The 17,636-nt window shown below is 38.0% G+C and overlaps 1 protein-coding gene across 1 annotated transcript; it reads right to left on the reverse strand.

The window, feature by feature from the left end:
* Window positions 1-8,477: 8,477 nt before the first annotated feature.
* epgn.S (epithelial mitogen S homeolog) lies at window positions 8,478-16,715 on the reverse strand. Its single transcript, XM_018243453.2, has 5 exons — window positions 16,639-16,715; window positions 16,324-16,392; window positions 13,760-13,871; window positions 12,427-12,579; window positions 8,478-10,150 (listed from the first exon to the last, which is right to left on the reverse strand). Exons 1-5 carry the CDS (start codon window positions 16,673-16,675, stop codon window positions 10,102-10,104), a joined length of 420 nt encoding a protein of 139 aa, XP_018098942.1. The 5' UTR covers window positions 16,676-16,715; the 3' UTR covers window positions 8,478-10,101.
* Window positions 16,716-17,636: the final 921 nt, after the last annotated feature.

Consider the following 17,636-nt stretch of genomic DNA (forward strand, 5'->3'; position numbering starts at 1 on the left):
TATACACTACTACAGCGGTGGATACGGATTACGTAAAATATATGAATGCTGCTTGAAAAAAGTGACTCCGGTGTTTTTTCTGGAGACGGTAATATTATGGATATTTAGACAGAATGTGAACAAGGTCACACAGCTCGATGGCGGGTTGAAGAAAACAGTGTGCAAATAATGCCTACAAGGCCAACGTATACACTACTACAGCGGTGGATACGGATTACGTAAAATATATGAATGCTGCTTGAAAAAAGTGACTCCGGTGTTTTTTCTGGAGACGGTAATATTATGGATATTTAGACAGAATGGGAACAAGGTCACACAGTTCGATGGCGGGTTGAAGAAAACAGTGTGCAAATAATGCCTACAAGGCCAACGTATACACTACTACAGCGGTGGATACGGATTACGTAAAATATATGAATGCTGCTTGAAAAAAGTGACTCCGGTGTTTTTTCTGGAGACGGTAATATTATGGATATTTAGACAGAATGGGAACAAGGTCACACAGCTCGATGGCGGGTTGAAGAAAACAGTGTGCAAATAATGCCTACAAGGCCAACGTATACACTACTACAGCGGTGGATACGGATTACGTAAAATATATTATGGCTGCTTGAAAAAAGTGACTCCGGTGTTTTTTCTGGAGACGGTAATATTATGGATATTTAGACAGAATGTGAACAAGGTCACACAGCTCGATGGCGGGTTGAAGAAAACAGTGTGCAAATAATGCCTACAAGGCCAACGTATACACTACTACAGCGGTGGATACGGATTACGTAAAATATATGAATGCTGCTTGAAAAAAGTGACTCCGGTGTTTTTTCTGGAGACGGTAATATTATGGATATTTAGACAGAATGGGAACAAGGTCACACAGCTCGATGGCGGGTTGAAGAAAACAGTGTGCAAATAATGCCTACAAGGCCAACGTATACACTACTACAGCGGTGGATACGGATTACGTAAAATATATTATGGCTGCTTGAAAAAAGTGACTCCGGTGTTTTTTCTGGAGACGGTAATATTATGGATATTTAGACAGAATGTGAACAAGGTCACACAGCTCGATGGCGGGTTGAAGAAAACAGTGTGCAAATAATGCCTACAAGGCCAACGTATACACTACTACAGCGGTGGATACGGATTACGTAAAATATATGAATGCTGCTTGAAAAAAGTGACTCCGGTGTTTTTTCTGGAGACGGTAATATTATGGATATTTAGACAGAATGTGAACAAGGTCACACAGCTCGATGGCGGGTTGAAGAAAACAGTGTGCAAATAATGCCTACAAGGCCAACGTATACACTACTACAGCGGTGGATACGGATTACGTAAAATATATGAATGCTGCTTGAAAAAAGTGACTCCGGTGTTTTTTCTGGAGACGGTAATATTATGGATATTTAGACAGAATGGGAACAAGGTCACACAGCTCGATGGCGGGTTGAAGAAAACAGTGTGCAAATAATGCCTACAAGGCCAACGTATACACTACTACAGCGGTGGATACGGATTACGTAAAATATATGAATGCTGCTTGAAAAAAGTGACTCCGGTGTTTTTTCTGGAGACGGTCATATTATGGATATTTAGACAGAATGGGAACAAGGTCACACAGCTCGATGGCGGGTTGAAGAAAACAGTGTGCAAATAATGCCTACTAGGGATGTAGCGAACGTCGGAAAAAAAGTTCGCGAACATATTCGCGAACTTGCGCAAAAACGCGAGCGGTTCGCGAACGGTTCGCGAACCCCATAGACTTCAATGGGAAGGCGAACTTTAACATCTAGAAAAGACATTTCTGGCCAGAAAAATGATTTTAAAGTTGTTTAAAGGGTGCAACGACCTGGACAGTGGCATGCCAGAGGGGGATCAAGGGCAAAAAATGTATCTGAAAAATCTGCCTGTGTGTGCTTGGAAGAGATAGTGTAGGGGGAGAGCTGTTAGTGATTTCAGGGACAGATGATAGTAAGTTTGCTGGCTAGTAATCTGCTTGATACTGCTCTGTATTGGAGGGACAGAAGTCTGCAGGGATTTGAGGGACATTTTAGCTTAGGTAGCTTTGCTGGCTAGTAATCTACTGTTCTCTTTAAACAACTGCCATACGTTGACCTTGTAGGCATTGTTTGCCCAGTTTTTTTGGACGCAGCCACTGAAGCACAGTTGCCAGAAAAAATATGCCATATAAATGCTGAAAATAGTAATTTTTCGCCATACGTTGACCTTGTAGACATTGTTTGCCCAGTTTTTTTGGTTGCAGCCACTGAAGCACAGTGGCCAGAAAAAATATGCCATATAAATGCTGAAAATAGTCATTTTTTGCCATACGTTGACCTTGTAGGCATTGTTTGCCCAGTTTTTTGGTCGCAGCCACTGAAGCACAGTTGCCAGAAAAAATATGCCATATAAATGCTGAAAATAGTAATTTTTTGCCATATACGTTGAGTCAACGTATGGCAAAAAATGACTATTTTCAGCATTTATATGGCATATTTTTTCTGGCCTCTGTGCTTCAGTGGCTGCGGCCAAAAAAACTGGGCAAACAATGCCTACAAGGTCAACGTATACACTACTACAGCGGTGGATACGGATTACGTAAAATATATTATGGCTGCTTGAAAAAAGTCACTCCGGTGTTTTTTCTGGAGACGGTAATATTATGGATATTTAGACAGAATGGGAACAAGGTCACACAGCTCGATGGCGGGTTGAAGAAAACAGTGTGCAAATAATGCCTACAAGGCCAACGTATACACTACTACAGCGGTGGATACGGATTACGTAAAATATATGAATGCTGCTTGAAAAAAGTGACTCCGGTGTTTTTTCTGGAGACGGTAATATTATGGATATTTAGACAGAATGGGAACAAGGTCACACAGCTCGATGGCGGGTTGAAGAAAACAGTGTGCAAATAATGCCTACAGGGCAAATAATGCCTAAAAGGTCAACTTATACACTACTACAGCGGTAGTAAAATAAAAAAAAAGTAAAATAAAAAAAAATGAATATTAAAAAAAAAAATTAAAGTTGGTGCTGCTGAACTACTAGGAGCAGCAGATTAGCACACCAGTCCCACTCCCCAAAACTGCTAGACTAATAGCACTGGGCTCTTATAGTAGTAGTAGTAGTAGTAGTAGTAAAACAACAAAAAAATAAATAAAAGCAGTCCTTACAAGGACTACTGTTATTGCAGCAGTCAGCAGATGAGATCAGAAGCAGGACAGCTGCCCACTGCAGCTACATACAGAGCACTGCAGTAGAAGGTAGATTACTAGCCAGCAAAGCTACCTAAGCTAAAATGTCCCTCAAACCCCTGCAGACTTCTGTCCCTCCAATAACAGAGCAGTATCAAAACGATTACTAGCCAGCAAACTTTCAACTGTCCCTGAAATCACTAACAGGCAGCAGCTCTCTCCCTACACTATCTCTTCAGCACACACAGGCAGAGTGAAAAAACGCTGCAGGGCTTCGGTTTTTATAGGGAAGGGGAGTGGTCCAGGGGAGAGCTTCCTGATTGGCTGCCATGTACCTGCTGGTCTGGGGTGAGAGGGCAAAAAAAAGCGCCAACAATGGCGAACCCAAAATGGCGAACGTCGCGCGACGTTCGCGAACTTCCGGCGAGCGCGAACACCCGATGTTCGCGCGAACAAGTTCGCCGGCGAACAGTTCGCGACATCTCTAATGCCTACAAGGCCAACGTATACACTACTACAGCGGTGGATACGGATTACGTAAAATATATTATGGCTGCTTGAAAAAAGTGACTCCGGTGTTTTTTCTGGAGACGGTAATATTATGGATATTTAGACAGAATGTGAACAAGGTCACACAGCTCGATGGCGGGTTGAAGAAAACAGTGTGCAAATAATGCCTACAAGGCCAACGTATACACTACTACAGCGGTGGATACGGATTACGTAAAATATATGAATGCTGCTTGAAAAAAGTGACTCCGGTGTTTTTTCTGGAGACGGTAATATTATGGATATTTAGACAGAATGGGAACAAGGTCACACAGCTCGATGGCGGGTTGAAGAAAACAGTGTGCAAATAATGCCTACAAGGCCAACGTATACACTACTACAGCGGTGGATACGGATTACGTAAAATATATTATGGCTGCTTGAAAAAAGTGACTCCGGTGTTTTTTCTGGAGACGGTAATATTATGGATATTTAGACAGAATGTGAACAAGGTCACACAGCTCGATGGCGGGTTGAAGAAAACAGTGTGCAAATAATGCCTACAAGGCCAACGTATACACTACTACAGCGGTGGATACGGATTACGTAAAATATATTATGGCTGCTTGAAAAAAGTGACTCCGGTGTTTTTTCTGGAGACGGTAATATTATGGATATTTAGACAGAATGTGAACAAGGTCACACAGCTCGATGGCGGGTTGAAGAAAACAGTGTGCAAATAATGCCTACAGGGCAAATAATGCCTAAAAGGTCAACTTATACACTACTACAGCGGTAGTAAAATAAAAAAAAGTAAAATAAAAAAAAAATGAATATTAAAAAAAAAAAAATTAAAGTTGGTGCTGCTGAACTACTAGGAGCAGCAGATTAGCACACCAGTCCCACTCCCCAACACTGCTAGACTAATAGCACTGGGCTCTTATAGTAGTAGTAGTAGTAGTAGTAGTAAAACAACAAAAAATAAATAAAAGCAGTCCTTACAAGGACTACTGTTATTGCAGCAGTCAGCAGATGAGATCAGAAGCAGGACAGCTGCCCACTGCAGCTACATACAGAGCACTGCAGTAGAAGGTAGATTACTAGCCAGCAAAGCTACCTAAGCTTAAATGTCCCTCAAACCCCTGCAGACTTCTGTCCCTCCAATAACAGAGCAGTATCAAAACGATTACTAGCCAGCAAACTTTCAACTGTCCCTGAAATCACTAACAGGCAGCAGCTCTCTCCCTACACTATCTCTTCAGCACACACAGGCAGAGTGAAAAAACGCTGCAGGGCTTCGGTTTTTATAGGGAAGGGGAGTGGTCCAGGGGAGAGCTTCCGGATTGGCTGCCATGTACCTGCTGGTCTGGGGTGAGAGGGCAAAAAAAAGCGCCAACAATGGCGAACCCAAAATGGCGAACGTCGCGCGACGTTCGCGAACTTCCGGCGAGCGCGAACACCCGATGTTCGCGCGAACAAGTTCGCCGGCGAACAGTTCGCGACATCTCTATTGGAAACTAAGGCAAGAATGTGAATTTTCATAAAACACAAAACAAAAACTAATTTTTTATGCTTCTGCAGGGAGCTGAGATATGTTTATGTCCCAATATCCCCGAATTTTCCTAAAATTGACAAAGAAAAATCAGCATTGTCATAGCAATCAGCAATGTCCCTAATATGGAACACTCCTGTGACTATTTAAAGAAAATCCATAGCAATAGTCATCACTATAAATTCACCTTTTCATTTAATGAATTGAAAGCTCTTGATGCACATATTGTTCCCTTAACTCTGGACCATGTCAGCAAAAATTACAAATGAACTGTGCCCAGGTTATCAGTGAAATTGCCTTCAAAATAAAACTGCAGAAAATCTTCATGAAGCTTATAAAGTACATTTATAGAAATTGTGAGTAAACATGTTTCTGTTAATGAATATTTAGCCTTGTATTCATGAGTCTAAGGAAGGCTAGACAATACTAGAGGATTTGGTTCAAACTTGTAGTTGCATTGCAGCTTCAGCAGCTTTTTATGTGAGGGCAATATTCAGAGCACCAATGGGGCTTATGAAAATAATGATAAACGCCATAAGGATTTATCATAACTTTGTTTTCCTCTTTTAGAAATAGAAGTCTATATGCCCTTTATTGTCAAATTTAAGTAATTTTCAAGAAACATACAGAGAAGAGTTTCCTTTCCACACACATTCAGCCCTGCAATTATATGCCAGTATATCAGTATCTCATTTACAGATACCACAAATTGCAAACATTTTTTTCTTCTGTAGTTTAAACATTTAAACAGGTAAAACCTGATTTCAAGAAAGTACATGCAATGGCCCGAAATATGCATTTATCTAATTTGGACAGTTTCTAGAAATATTTTTAGAAGTCAAGGAATCCGTGGTCATACATTCTCCCCATTCAAATAAAGATTAATGAAGTTATGCTGCACCTGCAGTGTAGTTTAATCTTGCATTGGGTAATGACAATTTGCTGCTACTGAGATAATTGTCTCTAATTAATTTATACCAAAAACCATACATTAGTCCTGTCTCTGTTTGTGATGGGGATTTCATGAAAGAGGATGAGATACAATTACTGAGATAAAAAAGGTGTGACCATAGTATCCCTTTAAGGCAGAGTTTGTTAGCTTTTTTCTCAGTGTTGTAGCTCGCCTTATTCCCAGCTACAGTCAGGTGATCCCAGTGTGGGCCAATAAAAAGGGCAACCATTTAGGAGTTTTAAAGGAAAAATAAATCTTTAAAATGAATAGGGTTAAAAATGCAGTGTTTTATATACTGAACTTATGGCACCAGCCTAAAGTTTCAGCTTCTCAATTGCAGCAATCATCCAAGACTTCAATCTTGTCACAGGGAGTCACCATCTTGGAAAGTATCTGCGACACTCACATGCTCAGTGTGCTCTGAGCAGCTGTTGAGAAGCTAAGCTTAGGGGTTGTTGCAAAGTTTCAAGCAGAAAATTAGGTTGGCCTTTAATATAAGCTGATGCTACAGAGCTGATTATTAAATTCTGGTGCTAGTTGCACTGGTTTCTGTACTGCCATGTAGTAATTATCCATATTAATTACTTATCAGCCTTATAGGGACATTTATATTCTATGTGTACTGTATCTTTTGAGTCCGTCCCTAAGCTCAGTAAGTGACAGCAGCAAAGAGTATGTGCAGTTAATCAGCAGAAAAGAAGATGGGAAGCTACTGGGGCATCTTTCGAGGCACAGATCTTCCCTGCTAAAGGGCTTTGGTTGTCTCGGGCTGGCACAGAAGCCCAAAACATAATGTCCAACATTTGTAGCCCACAAGACAGTTCCGTTGGGATACCTGTAGTAATCAGCATCTTATAGAAACACTTTTTTTTACATTGCTGCTGTGTTTCAGCTAGAAATACCTCTTTTTTTTTTTCAACAAATTTGTGGTTCAAAGCAAAATTCCATTTGTATTCGTTAAAGGTTATGTTTTCCTCAAAATAGCAGGCTCATCTTTAAGACAGATAATTCATAATAAAATGACCTGACTAGTTTTGAGATTTAAGATAAATAAATCCATGCACTATATCTTATGAAACATACAGCAGTTTGCACTTAAACACAGAACTCAGGATGATAATAAGAGTAAAAAAAATAGTATAGATGTATATCGATGAGATGGAATTATATTGGGACACTGATTACAGGTCAGGAATGTGGTATTGGATGGAGATGGCATTCTCTGGCTGGGATTGGCTACACCCGCTAGAAGGTTGGAAGAGATTTTAAATATTGTTATATTGGTTAGGATATATTCAGAAATGGCTCTGTAACTCCTTGGTTAGGGACAACTAATGTTCCTCAGAAAATTAAGTAAGAGTTATTTTTCATAGCCGTGACATGTTCCATGGCCATACATAACCACGATTACTCCCAGTGACCATGCGGTTCTTTGTATTTCTCTTAAAGTGTAAGGGAGTAGTTTAAAAGAGGACCATGCCAAAGAAACCCCGGAAGAAAAACAGGGACAGATTGGGCGGTTTTGTCTTAAAGGAACAGTGCAGAGCCAAACAGAACCAAACTTCCTGCTTTTCAGCTCTCTAACTCTGAGTTAGTCAAGGACTTGACTGTCCCGTGAGTTTACATAAATCCTTAGCATGTAGGTCAGATTCAAAAGCATACATTATTGTGACCCATGTGCCCCCCCCCTCAAGAGTCTGATTGATTACTGCCTGGTAACCAATTAGTGGAAACCAAAAGAGCTACAAAGCAGGAAATTGTGTTCTGTCTATTATGTTAGACATCCAGTCACTCCAGCCTTTATAAATTACATTTTTGTCCTACTTTCTATAATGAAAACATTTTTTATTTTGCACAGTCTATCTATTTACCTAGTTTTTATTTTTATACTGAACAATTCTTTTAAGTGGCATAGGCCTGCTGGTTGCAGGAAACTGCACAGCACTCTAATGCTATACAAAAAGTTAAAATATCTTATTTTTGTAATAGCCTTTAATTGCCTTTTAGGCCCTTTTAGGTCATTTTTATACATGCTTCAAATGCCCCTCACTTCTCTAAAGATGATGACCAAAAATATTATAAAATAAGCAATAGAATTCACAATAACAATGCTGCTTGCTGTTATCTTACATATGAAATTGACTGTGTAATTTTGCTTTAATGAAATTATACTGTAACTATACTACCAGGAGGATTTATCGAGTTAAATTGTTGGACAGACAATGGGTAGTTCAGATTTGAATAAACATTTACACTGTAGACAGTGATATTCTGAGACAATCAGTTGTTTTTATTCTTGGATATTTTAATTTTTGTTCAGCAGCTCTCCTATCTGGTTGCTGTGGTACAGTTTATGCTAGCAACCAGGCAGTGGTCTGAATGAGAGACTGAAATATGAATAGGAGAGAGCCTGAATGGGAATATAAGCAACATAAGTAACATTAACAATAAAACGGTAGTGTCACAGAGAAATAGATTTGGCTGCAGAAGTCAGTGACTCCAATTTGAAAAATGGAAAAAAACAAACAGAACAGCAAATCAAAAAACAATATATAATATAATTATATATAATATTAAGACTTGAAATATTGTTAAGAATAATACATTCTATAATATTTTAAAATGTTTCGATTTCCATCTCCAGTTACAGGAACAAAGTCCATAGAACCAGATTTACACAGACTGGAGGATTTGTTTGTATTGTAAAATCTAGATATATTTTAAATATAGGTTAAAAAAAATGAGATACTAAATGATAAATAAAGCTTAAGAATTAGACTAGAATTGCTAATTGCATTTTCTCTACTAGGCTGCTGCTTGTTACCTGAGCTAAGGGATCAACAATATACAGAATCTCTCTCTCTCTTTCTCTCTCTCTCTCTCTCTCTCTCTCTCTCTCTCTCTCTCTCTCTCTCTCTCTCTATACACACACAGTATATGTATAGTGTATATGGCTAATAATGAATTAAATTACTATCATTGCAGGATAGAGAACCAATGCTTCCAGAATAATCGCTATTGCAATAATCACAATAATGGCAATATACAGAATCTCTCTCATGCTCTCTCTCTCCACACACACACAGTATATGTATAGTCTATATGGCTAATAATGAATTACATTACTAACATTGCAGCATAGCTTCCATAACAGACAAAAACACACATAACTAATTTTCTGTTTGAAGATTTCAACAACCCCTAAGCTGACTGTAACTTCTCAACAGCTGCCCAGAGTGCAATGAGCATGTGCAGTGTCAGTGACACTCAAGTGCTGGGTAGTCCCTGTGGACAACTGAAAGCCTGGATCTTTACTGTTATAGGGCTGCTGAAACTCTCTGCTGGTACATTAAGTTCAGTATATAAAATGCAGCATGTCTAGAAATGTCAATTTTAAAGCTTTAATTCTCATTTAAAGATTCAGTCAGATCATTCAGACCATTCAATAAATAAATCAATGTTTTATGACACAGTTAAATAGTGTAGTTGTTAATAGGTCAGGAAAGATTTCCAAATGTTAATATTCGCCGTGTATGCCAAAAAAAAAGTTGATTTCTTTCAACTTCATTCCTATCACAGGTTTCTGAAAATCCTTTACTTTCACAGTTTGCAGTTAGCAGGAATATGAGACATCACCCTTTATAAAACAAACTGCTACTAGCTTAATTTATATATATATATATATGTATATAAAAGCATTAATGTGGACCTGTCTGCTGCCAAATGTATGCAGCAAATGCATTTTAATTCAGCAAAGAAGCAATGGTGCACAGTCCAGAATTATCAATATAAAAAAATCTGTACAATGTCCCATTATTTTGGTGTCATCAAGAGAATAATGCCATGATCAATAATCTTCTAACTGTACTTGCTGGGTTTTTGCAGGAAATAATGAATACGTTTTATATTTATATTGCTTCATTTTTCTCGCAGGTTTCATAGTCTGTTTTTTTGCACCTAAAATTTAAAAAAACAGCATGTAATCATCAAGTATGTTTAAGCATATACTAAGAACAAGTAGTGTTTCGGGGAGAAATCCTTTTCTATGATGTTAATCTATATTATACATTTTGAATGTGGAAGGGTTTCCCATACATTTCCATTCTATACTACACAATGTTGCAAATATGCAGAATCCTCAGTAGGAAGCGACGTAGAAACCAGCAATGTGATAATACTAGAAATGTGGATATTAATGATGCCTATTTAGAGACAAGTATGCAGCAGTTCTAATAAAAGCAAACGTGCTAATGATGTGGTCTATTGATCACAGTCTACTATGTTCCCACTTACAGGGGAATGTAATAAAAGTCGCAAAGAGCAAAACAATTCGCACCAATAAGACTAAAAATCCACATCTCGCAATGTAATATTGTTCCTTAAACTGTTATTGCATTGCGAATTTTAATTGCGCATTGCGAATTTTAATTGCGCACTCATAAGAAGTGCTTGAAGGTGTCGTAATCTTTTGGAGCAAACATAACGACTTTTTTAGTAAGAAGTTTTATTACATTGACTGCGCATTGGCGCAAACTATAAAATTCGCAAACGGTCTTTCACTGTCGGAAGTGGTCGCTAAACAGTTTCCGGGCTCGCAAAAGCTATATTAAATTCGCACAAAGCAAAATTTGTTCGCGCAAAGGCATAACTTTTCGCATTGCAAATAGTTTTTCCATTAGCGATTTTTATTACATTCCCCCATTAGTGTTTTATGTTCTTGCAAAGCCTTGTATCTATTCTGGAATAAAAAATTGTAACATAAACATTTGTTACAGAGCTCCCTCTCTTTTTTCATCATAATACCGGGCACAAAAGGGATAAAGTACAACTACAGTGGAACCTCAATTTTACATCCCCTGATATTAAGTATCCCCTCATTTTACATTGTTGTTTTGTCGTCCCACCTATATATTATGCATAATACATAATGCTGATTTTACATTTCCTGGTTTTTACACAATTTTTTTCTGGTCCCATGAAAAAACGTAAAATGGGGGTTCTGCTGTTTATGGAAGTGCATGTAACATGTCTGGCTTTACATGCAACAATATGCATATTTGCGTGACTAATTTTGCAGTTGCTTTCGTAGTTGAACCAGGTCATTAATTTCAAAGAAACTGTCTTTGTGAAACTATATACTCAAATGTGGCCATCTGTTCTACTGGCTACTGGCTCCATAGATTCAGTTGTAGGGCCAAATTCCAGATTACCATTTAATTTGGATTATTTTGCTCCCTTTTTGTCCTGTTGGGGAACCAAACTGACATTCCAATTTATTAATCTGTTAAAAGAGTACCCCTGCTGTATAAAATGTTACCCTGGCAAAGGGTGCATTAGGTTTTTTTTAAATGTAATGATTTTGTGCATTCTAATAACACATTCAACACTCTGGATATGGCTATATCCAGCTATATATGAGGGTCCTCTGCACTCAACCCATTATCAATATATTTAAGACAGAGACATTTTGTGCATACTGCTACTAAAAAATGCCTTACCCTTTAAACAACACAGGGATTGTTTGTCCATATATTGCAATATATTTAAGCTGGCCAACTACGTCAAAGTCATCCCATATCTGGCCAGTCCTACGCTTCATTTTCATCTGATTCATTAAGAATTCAATTGCTTAATTATACATTTTACAAAGGGACTAAGTTTTATCTGCAACTTACTAGCTGTTTTAAAAAATAGTGGTGAGCACAACTTTCCCTTGTTTGTTATAGTTATACAGGAGCAGTGACCAGCTCCATGTTGTAGCTCCCACCCTTCCCAGCTATAGTCAGGTGATCCCACTGGTTTCTAATAAAAGGGCAGCCAAGTTTGGGAGTTTTACTTTGAAAGCAGCTAGTAAGTTGCAGGTAAAACTTAGTCCCTTTGTAAAATGTATAATTAAGCAATTGAATTCTTAATGAATCAGATGAAAATGAAGTGTAGGACTGGCCAGATATGGGATGACTTTGACGTAGTTGGCCAGCTTAAATATATTGCAATATATGGACAAACAATCCCTGTGTTGTTTAAAGGGTAAGGCATTTTTTAGTAGCAGTATGCACAAAATGTCTCTGTCTTAAATATATTGATAATGGGTTGAGTGCAGAGGACTCTTGTAGTCAGCTAAATATGAGGATATTGTAAGAAAGATTTAAACTAACTACTTTAGTGTTTGTTCAAAAATGTTTTAAAGCCAGCTTCAGAAATATTGTTTTTACCTAAGATAGTAAATAGCTTACCTTTTTTTCCAGCAATACCAGATAAAGAAAATAGCTCCACTTATCAGCAACCCAACACCTATTCCTATTGCAATATATACAGCTTCTTCATCTTGTGAGTATGCTAAAAGAGTCATGTGTTCGCACCTTTCTCCTGTAAAACTGGTGTCACACCTGAATAGAAGACAAATTGCAGGTTGTAGTTACAAAACTTGAAAAAGGGAAACAACCTCTCCCCAACATGCCATGAAACAATATTACAAAGGGACAACATGGGACATAAATAAAAATTCTAGGTAGAGGTACTTCAAATCTAGAACAGACCACTTTAGAGGAGGCTTATTTTATTATTATAATAATACATTATTATATAAAACATAGCTATGTAAATACTTTTTTTAACAACATAGATGTATGGCATCAGAGCATACGTTCTTTAATTGTTGTTTATTTTTCATAGCTTATACAATGAAGTACATCTGTATGTCTTATAAGAATTAATTTCTTAGGAGAAATTTGGCATCTAAAATTAGGCTATAATCATGTCATTGTTGTCATTGTACTAGAGCACTGGATTTCGAAACATGCATATTTGGGGTAATGTTGGGATTAAAGGACAAGTATAAAGAGGATAGAGTTTACAGTGTTCAGTGACTGAGATTAGGAACAGTGATCACGGGCTCTGTCACTTTTCACAATTGTGTCTTTAGATTGCAGCAGAGCTGCTCAGAACAGAAAATCTCTAAAACATACATTATGATATAACATACATATTTGTGGCGTTATCTGCTGGTGACGTAATTACACTGCGTATTGACAAGGAAGTGTAGGCATTTAAAACCATAGGGTAGTGTTAAACCTATGGATCCCTACATAAACATTAAATAAACCAAATAGTCTGGTTTTGCTTCCAATAAGGATTACTTATATCTGAGGCTGGATCACGTACAAGCTACTGCTTTATTATTACAAAGAAGAAGTAAATTATTTTCAAAAAATTGTATTATTTGGATAAAATCGAGTCTACGGAAGACTGCCTTTCTGTAATTCAGAGCTTTCTGGATAACAGAAAACCTGTACTAGGTGAATAGCGCATTATGTACTAAATGGATCTTACAATACAATTTATATATAATAATAGACGCAGTTTGTCCAAGGACATGCATGCATGTAAACACTTTATGCAATCCTATACTCTAAAGGGTTTATGTAAAAAAACACCCCCATTTGGCCAGGTGCAAAACAGCAAACAACAAACATTTTTTTGGTTCTTTACCGTTACTGGACAAACTTAGTGCATTTTATTACAGTACATATAGGGTAAATGTGAAAAGATTTATATATAATACAGTACCTGCACAGAGGAGTGGTGAGATCGGCATGAAACACACACTGACCATTAAGACAATAGTTCAGATATTCTTTGCGGCAAGGATTGTTGTCTTCAATAAATTCCTGTTCTTGTTCTTGTAAATGAGAGAAAAAGATTAGAATCTATTTAATTTTCTGGCATAGAAAATAAGTAAACACATTGAAATAACTGTTAACCCACACTATCCCCTAACTTTTACTTTAAGCTGAAAGCATCTTAAATAAAATAACCTTTTTCCTTAATAATAAACCTATTCAGCCTATTAAAGGATTCAGTATAAAAACATGCACTCAAATTATTTTTCTCTGCAGCGGGCAAATTCAGAAACAGAGGTAGGAACAATGAAATATAATTTAGAAACTCTAGACATTATAAGGGTCATTAACGCCAGTGTGTGCCCCTTACTGTTGCACTCTAGAATTGTAAATTCTCTGCAGGGCAGAGCACTGACAGGTGCAAAGCAGCCATGTTCTTCTCTTTCAGTTAACTATCAGAAAAGTTATAGCTTTAGAATTTGGAGAATAAGGTGTCTATTTTGTTGCAAGGTTAAATCCATAACATGTCTTCAGCAGTTTTTAAAGGAGAATTCAACCCCTTCGGCGCTAAACCCCCCCTCCCCTGTGTTGCCCCCCTCCCTCCTCCCCCCCAACCTACCTCCCCCCAGGCAAATGCCCCTAACTTGTTACTGACCCCTCTGTGCAGTTCCTCTCCTGTTGAGTTCATGGCAGCGATGTTCGCCCATGCGCTTTTCTTCTTGTATCCGCTGGCATTTGGTGGCACATGCGCAGTAGAGGGATTTAAAGATCTACTGCGCATGCGCCAAACGTCACAACGTTTTCGAAAAAAGAAATCTGAAACTTCGTGACTTTCAGGGTCATGCACAGTAGATCCTTACCGGTAAATCCCTCTACTGAGCATGCGCCACCAAATACCGGCGAATACAGGAAGAAGAGCGCACGGGCAAACATGGCTGCCGTGAACTCAACAGGAGAGGAACTGCACAGAGGGGTCAGTAACAAGTTAGGGGCATTTGCCCGGGGGGGTGGTAGGGAGGGGGGGATAAGGGAGGGGGGAAACACAGAGGAGGCGGAAGGATTTTAGCGCCAGAGGGGTTGAATTCTCCTTTAAGTAACTGAGGTTTTGGGCCAAAAAATAATTAAATTAATTTGTGTAGTCTTAGGTATTCTTCTCAGAGCTCGGTTTGTCTGCAGGTTGTAAAAGGCCAATGAGGCGAGTTGAGAAACTTGCCTCAGGCGGCAACGCCAGAGAGGAAATCAGGGGCGGCAAAAAGCCGCTCCTGGTACCTTTAAGAGCAGAATTGGGCTCTACTATTGCGAGAAAGCGCAATTGAGCTCTACGCAATAGTGTTCCTGCCAGTGAGGGGGGACGGCATTTTGAGGAACTGCCTCAGGCGGCGCATTAATTCGAATCGGAGCTGCAAGGACAAATATTCCACCAGTGTACTAAATTCGCATAGCAAGTGCAATTCATCAGTGCATCACACAATCTTTTTGGGATTCCCATAGGGCAGGTTCATCTGCCCATCTATTTTAATAATAGTATCTCCAAGATACAATTGCATTGCGACTGTGGCCAATTACAATAGACTGCTATAAAAAGTGACTTCCAGGGTGCAAAACTTGGATTCACCAAAACAAGTTTTTTAAATGTATTTTAGATTAAAGTTGTACAGTGATTTAAAATTGGACAAGCAGCAGGCAGCAGCATTTGAAAGAAATATTAAAATGCTGTATATATAGGTGTATAGCAACAACCTGAATTTGTGCTAGCATAGGTAACATCAAGTTCTAGGCATTGCCATGGGCACACTTATTTCCTCATAGAAAACATATTTAAAGTAACTGCTTTGAATCTGTGTGACACCAATCTATAAACAAAAACATAGTGTGTATTTCATATTTTACAAACACCAATTTCATTGCGTAGAAAAATATTTCGTTTTTTTTTTTTTACTTTTCTCTACACAAGTGTCGTAGGATTCTTTCCAACACATTACAACAAACAAAACAACAGTATACAGTGCAAGTAGGAACCTTGCCTCAGGCAGCAAAAAGCCACCCCTGCTAAATTGAAGCCAAGTTTCCAGTTTTTAACAAGAAATTCAGCTCTTTTAATGCAGGGTGTGAAATGGTTCTCTCTACACGAGTGAATCTACCCTCCTTGCCCTGGTCTGCAAGCACTGGGGTTGGGGGCAGTATTGGGTCCGCTATTTTAACAGCAGCAGAATCAGAAGCACCCCTGTAAGTATGGGTTATAAATATTTCATGACCCTGCAATGGCTGCCTTCTACATGCCTGTTTTGAATTTCAGGAATACACAAGCAAAATACAGGTGTGTAAATGTTTAGAATTGCTTACATATTAAAATAGAATAAAATATATATATTTTAAGCATCTGACTTTCCTTTTTAGCTTTCATTTCCTATAATCCCACCATGCTTATTTAATGTTATTGTTAATATTATTATTAGTGTTATTTTTCAACTGCACACAAACAACAATATAAGAAGACAAAGAAAAAATTACCTTCTATTTTGCTTGTAAACGTTGGTGACTTAGTGACTGAATACTCCTCACTCAACACAATCATTGCTGCTGTGGTACAAAATACAGTTTCAGTGCATTCAGAAACTCAAACATAGTTTGTGGAACAATTCTATTAAGCTGTATAGTAAATTTCTTCCGCATGCAAATATTCGTAGAAGTGCAAAAATAATTCTATAGTGTCAATGAGCAGTTGAATCATATGTATGTTAACAAAAAAGGCTTAGTCTACATTCAATAATACTAACATAAAATACATCATGCAAGAAACTTGTTGGTGCAGATAAAGAAACTTACCACATGTCAAAGCTAGTAATATGATCTGCAAAGTCATAATGAAAACTAAACAAGCTCTCTTTTGATTGCCTTTCAGGCTGCAGAATCTTGTCAGGTATCTTCCCTATATATTGTGAGAGAAAGGTGTTGCCTGAATTTCAACCAATCACAGCTGTCCAATTCTGGCACTGACCTGAATGCCCAAAGGTATTAATTACTGTTAAAAATAACATGATCTGTAATTGCGCAAAACTTTTTAAAGGAAAGAAGTATATTTCCACTTTGAAAAGCATTCTGAATACATTTTTTAAATTTTTCTTAAACCAGCATGGGCACACACACACGCTCCTCTTGTTGCTCCGTGAACTCTTCATTCTTGAATGATCAACATTAAATGGCACTTATAAATTACAATAGCACTCCTAAATTGCAGTTTAGGAAAAGGTACATTTACCAAAACAATTGAATCATGGTACTATTACATATTTTATCTTGTCTCTAAAAATGGAGAGAATGAACAATACTGATTAAATCCCCAGGGAGCCTAGCGGGGGAATGTAAAAAAAAGTCGGTAACGGAAAAACTATTCGCAAAGCAAAAAATTATGCCTTTGCACAAACAAATTTTTCTTTGCGCGAATATAATATAGCTTTTGCGAACACAGAAACTTTGTCGACCACTTCAGACAGAGGAAGAATGTTTGTGAATTTTATAGTTTGCACCAATGCGCAGTCAATATAATAAAACTTCTTACTGAAAAAGTCGTTATGTTTGCTCCAAAAGATTACGACACCTTCAAGCACTTCTTAAGAGTGCGCAATTACAATTCGCAATGCGCAATTACAATGCAATGTAATAACAGTTTAAGGAACAATATTACATTGCGAGATGTGGATTTTTATTCTTACTGGTGTGAATTGTTTTGCTCTTTGCAACTTTAATTACATTCCCCCGATAGTGTATAACATTTTAATCCAATAGATCTCCTTTTGTAAGTGCATACAGTACCAATCTCCTTC

This window comes from Xenopus laevis, chromosome 1S, assembly GCF_017654675.1.
Source record: "Xenopus laevis strain J_2021 chromosome 1S, Xenopus_laevis_v10.1, whole genome shotgun sequence".
NCBI classification, from domain to species: Eukaryota; Metazoa; Chordata; class Amphibia; order Anura; family Pipidae; genus Xenopus; species Xenopus laevis.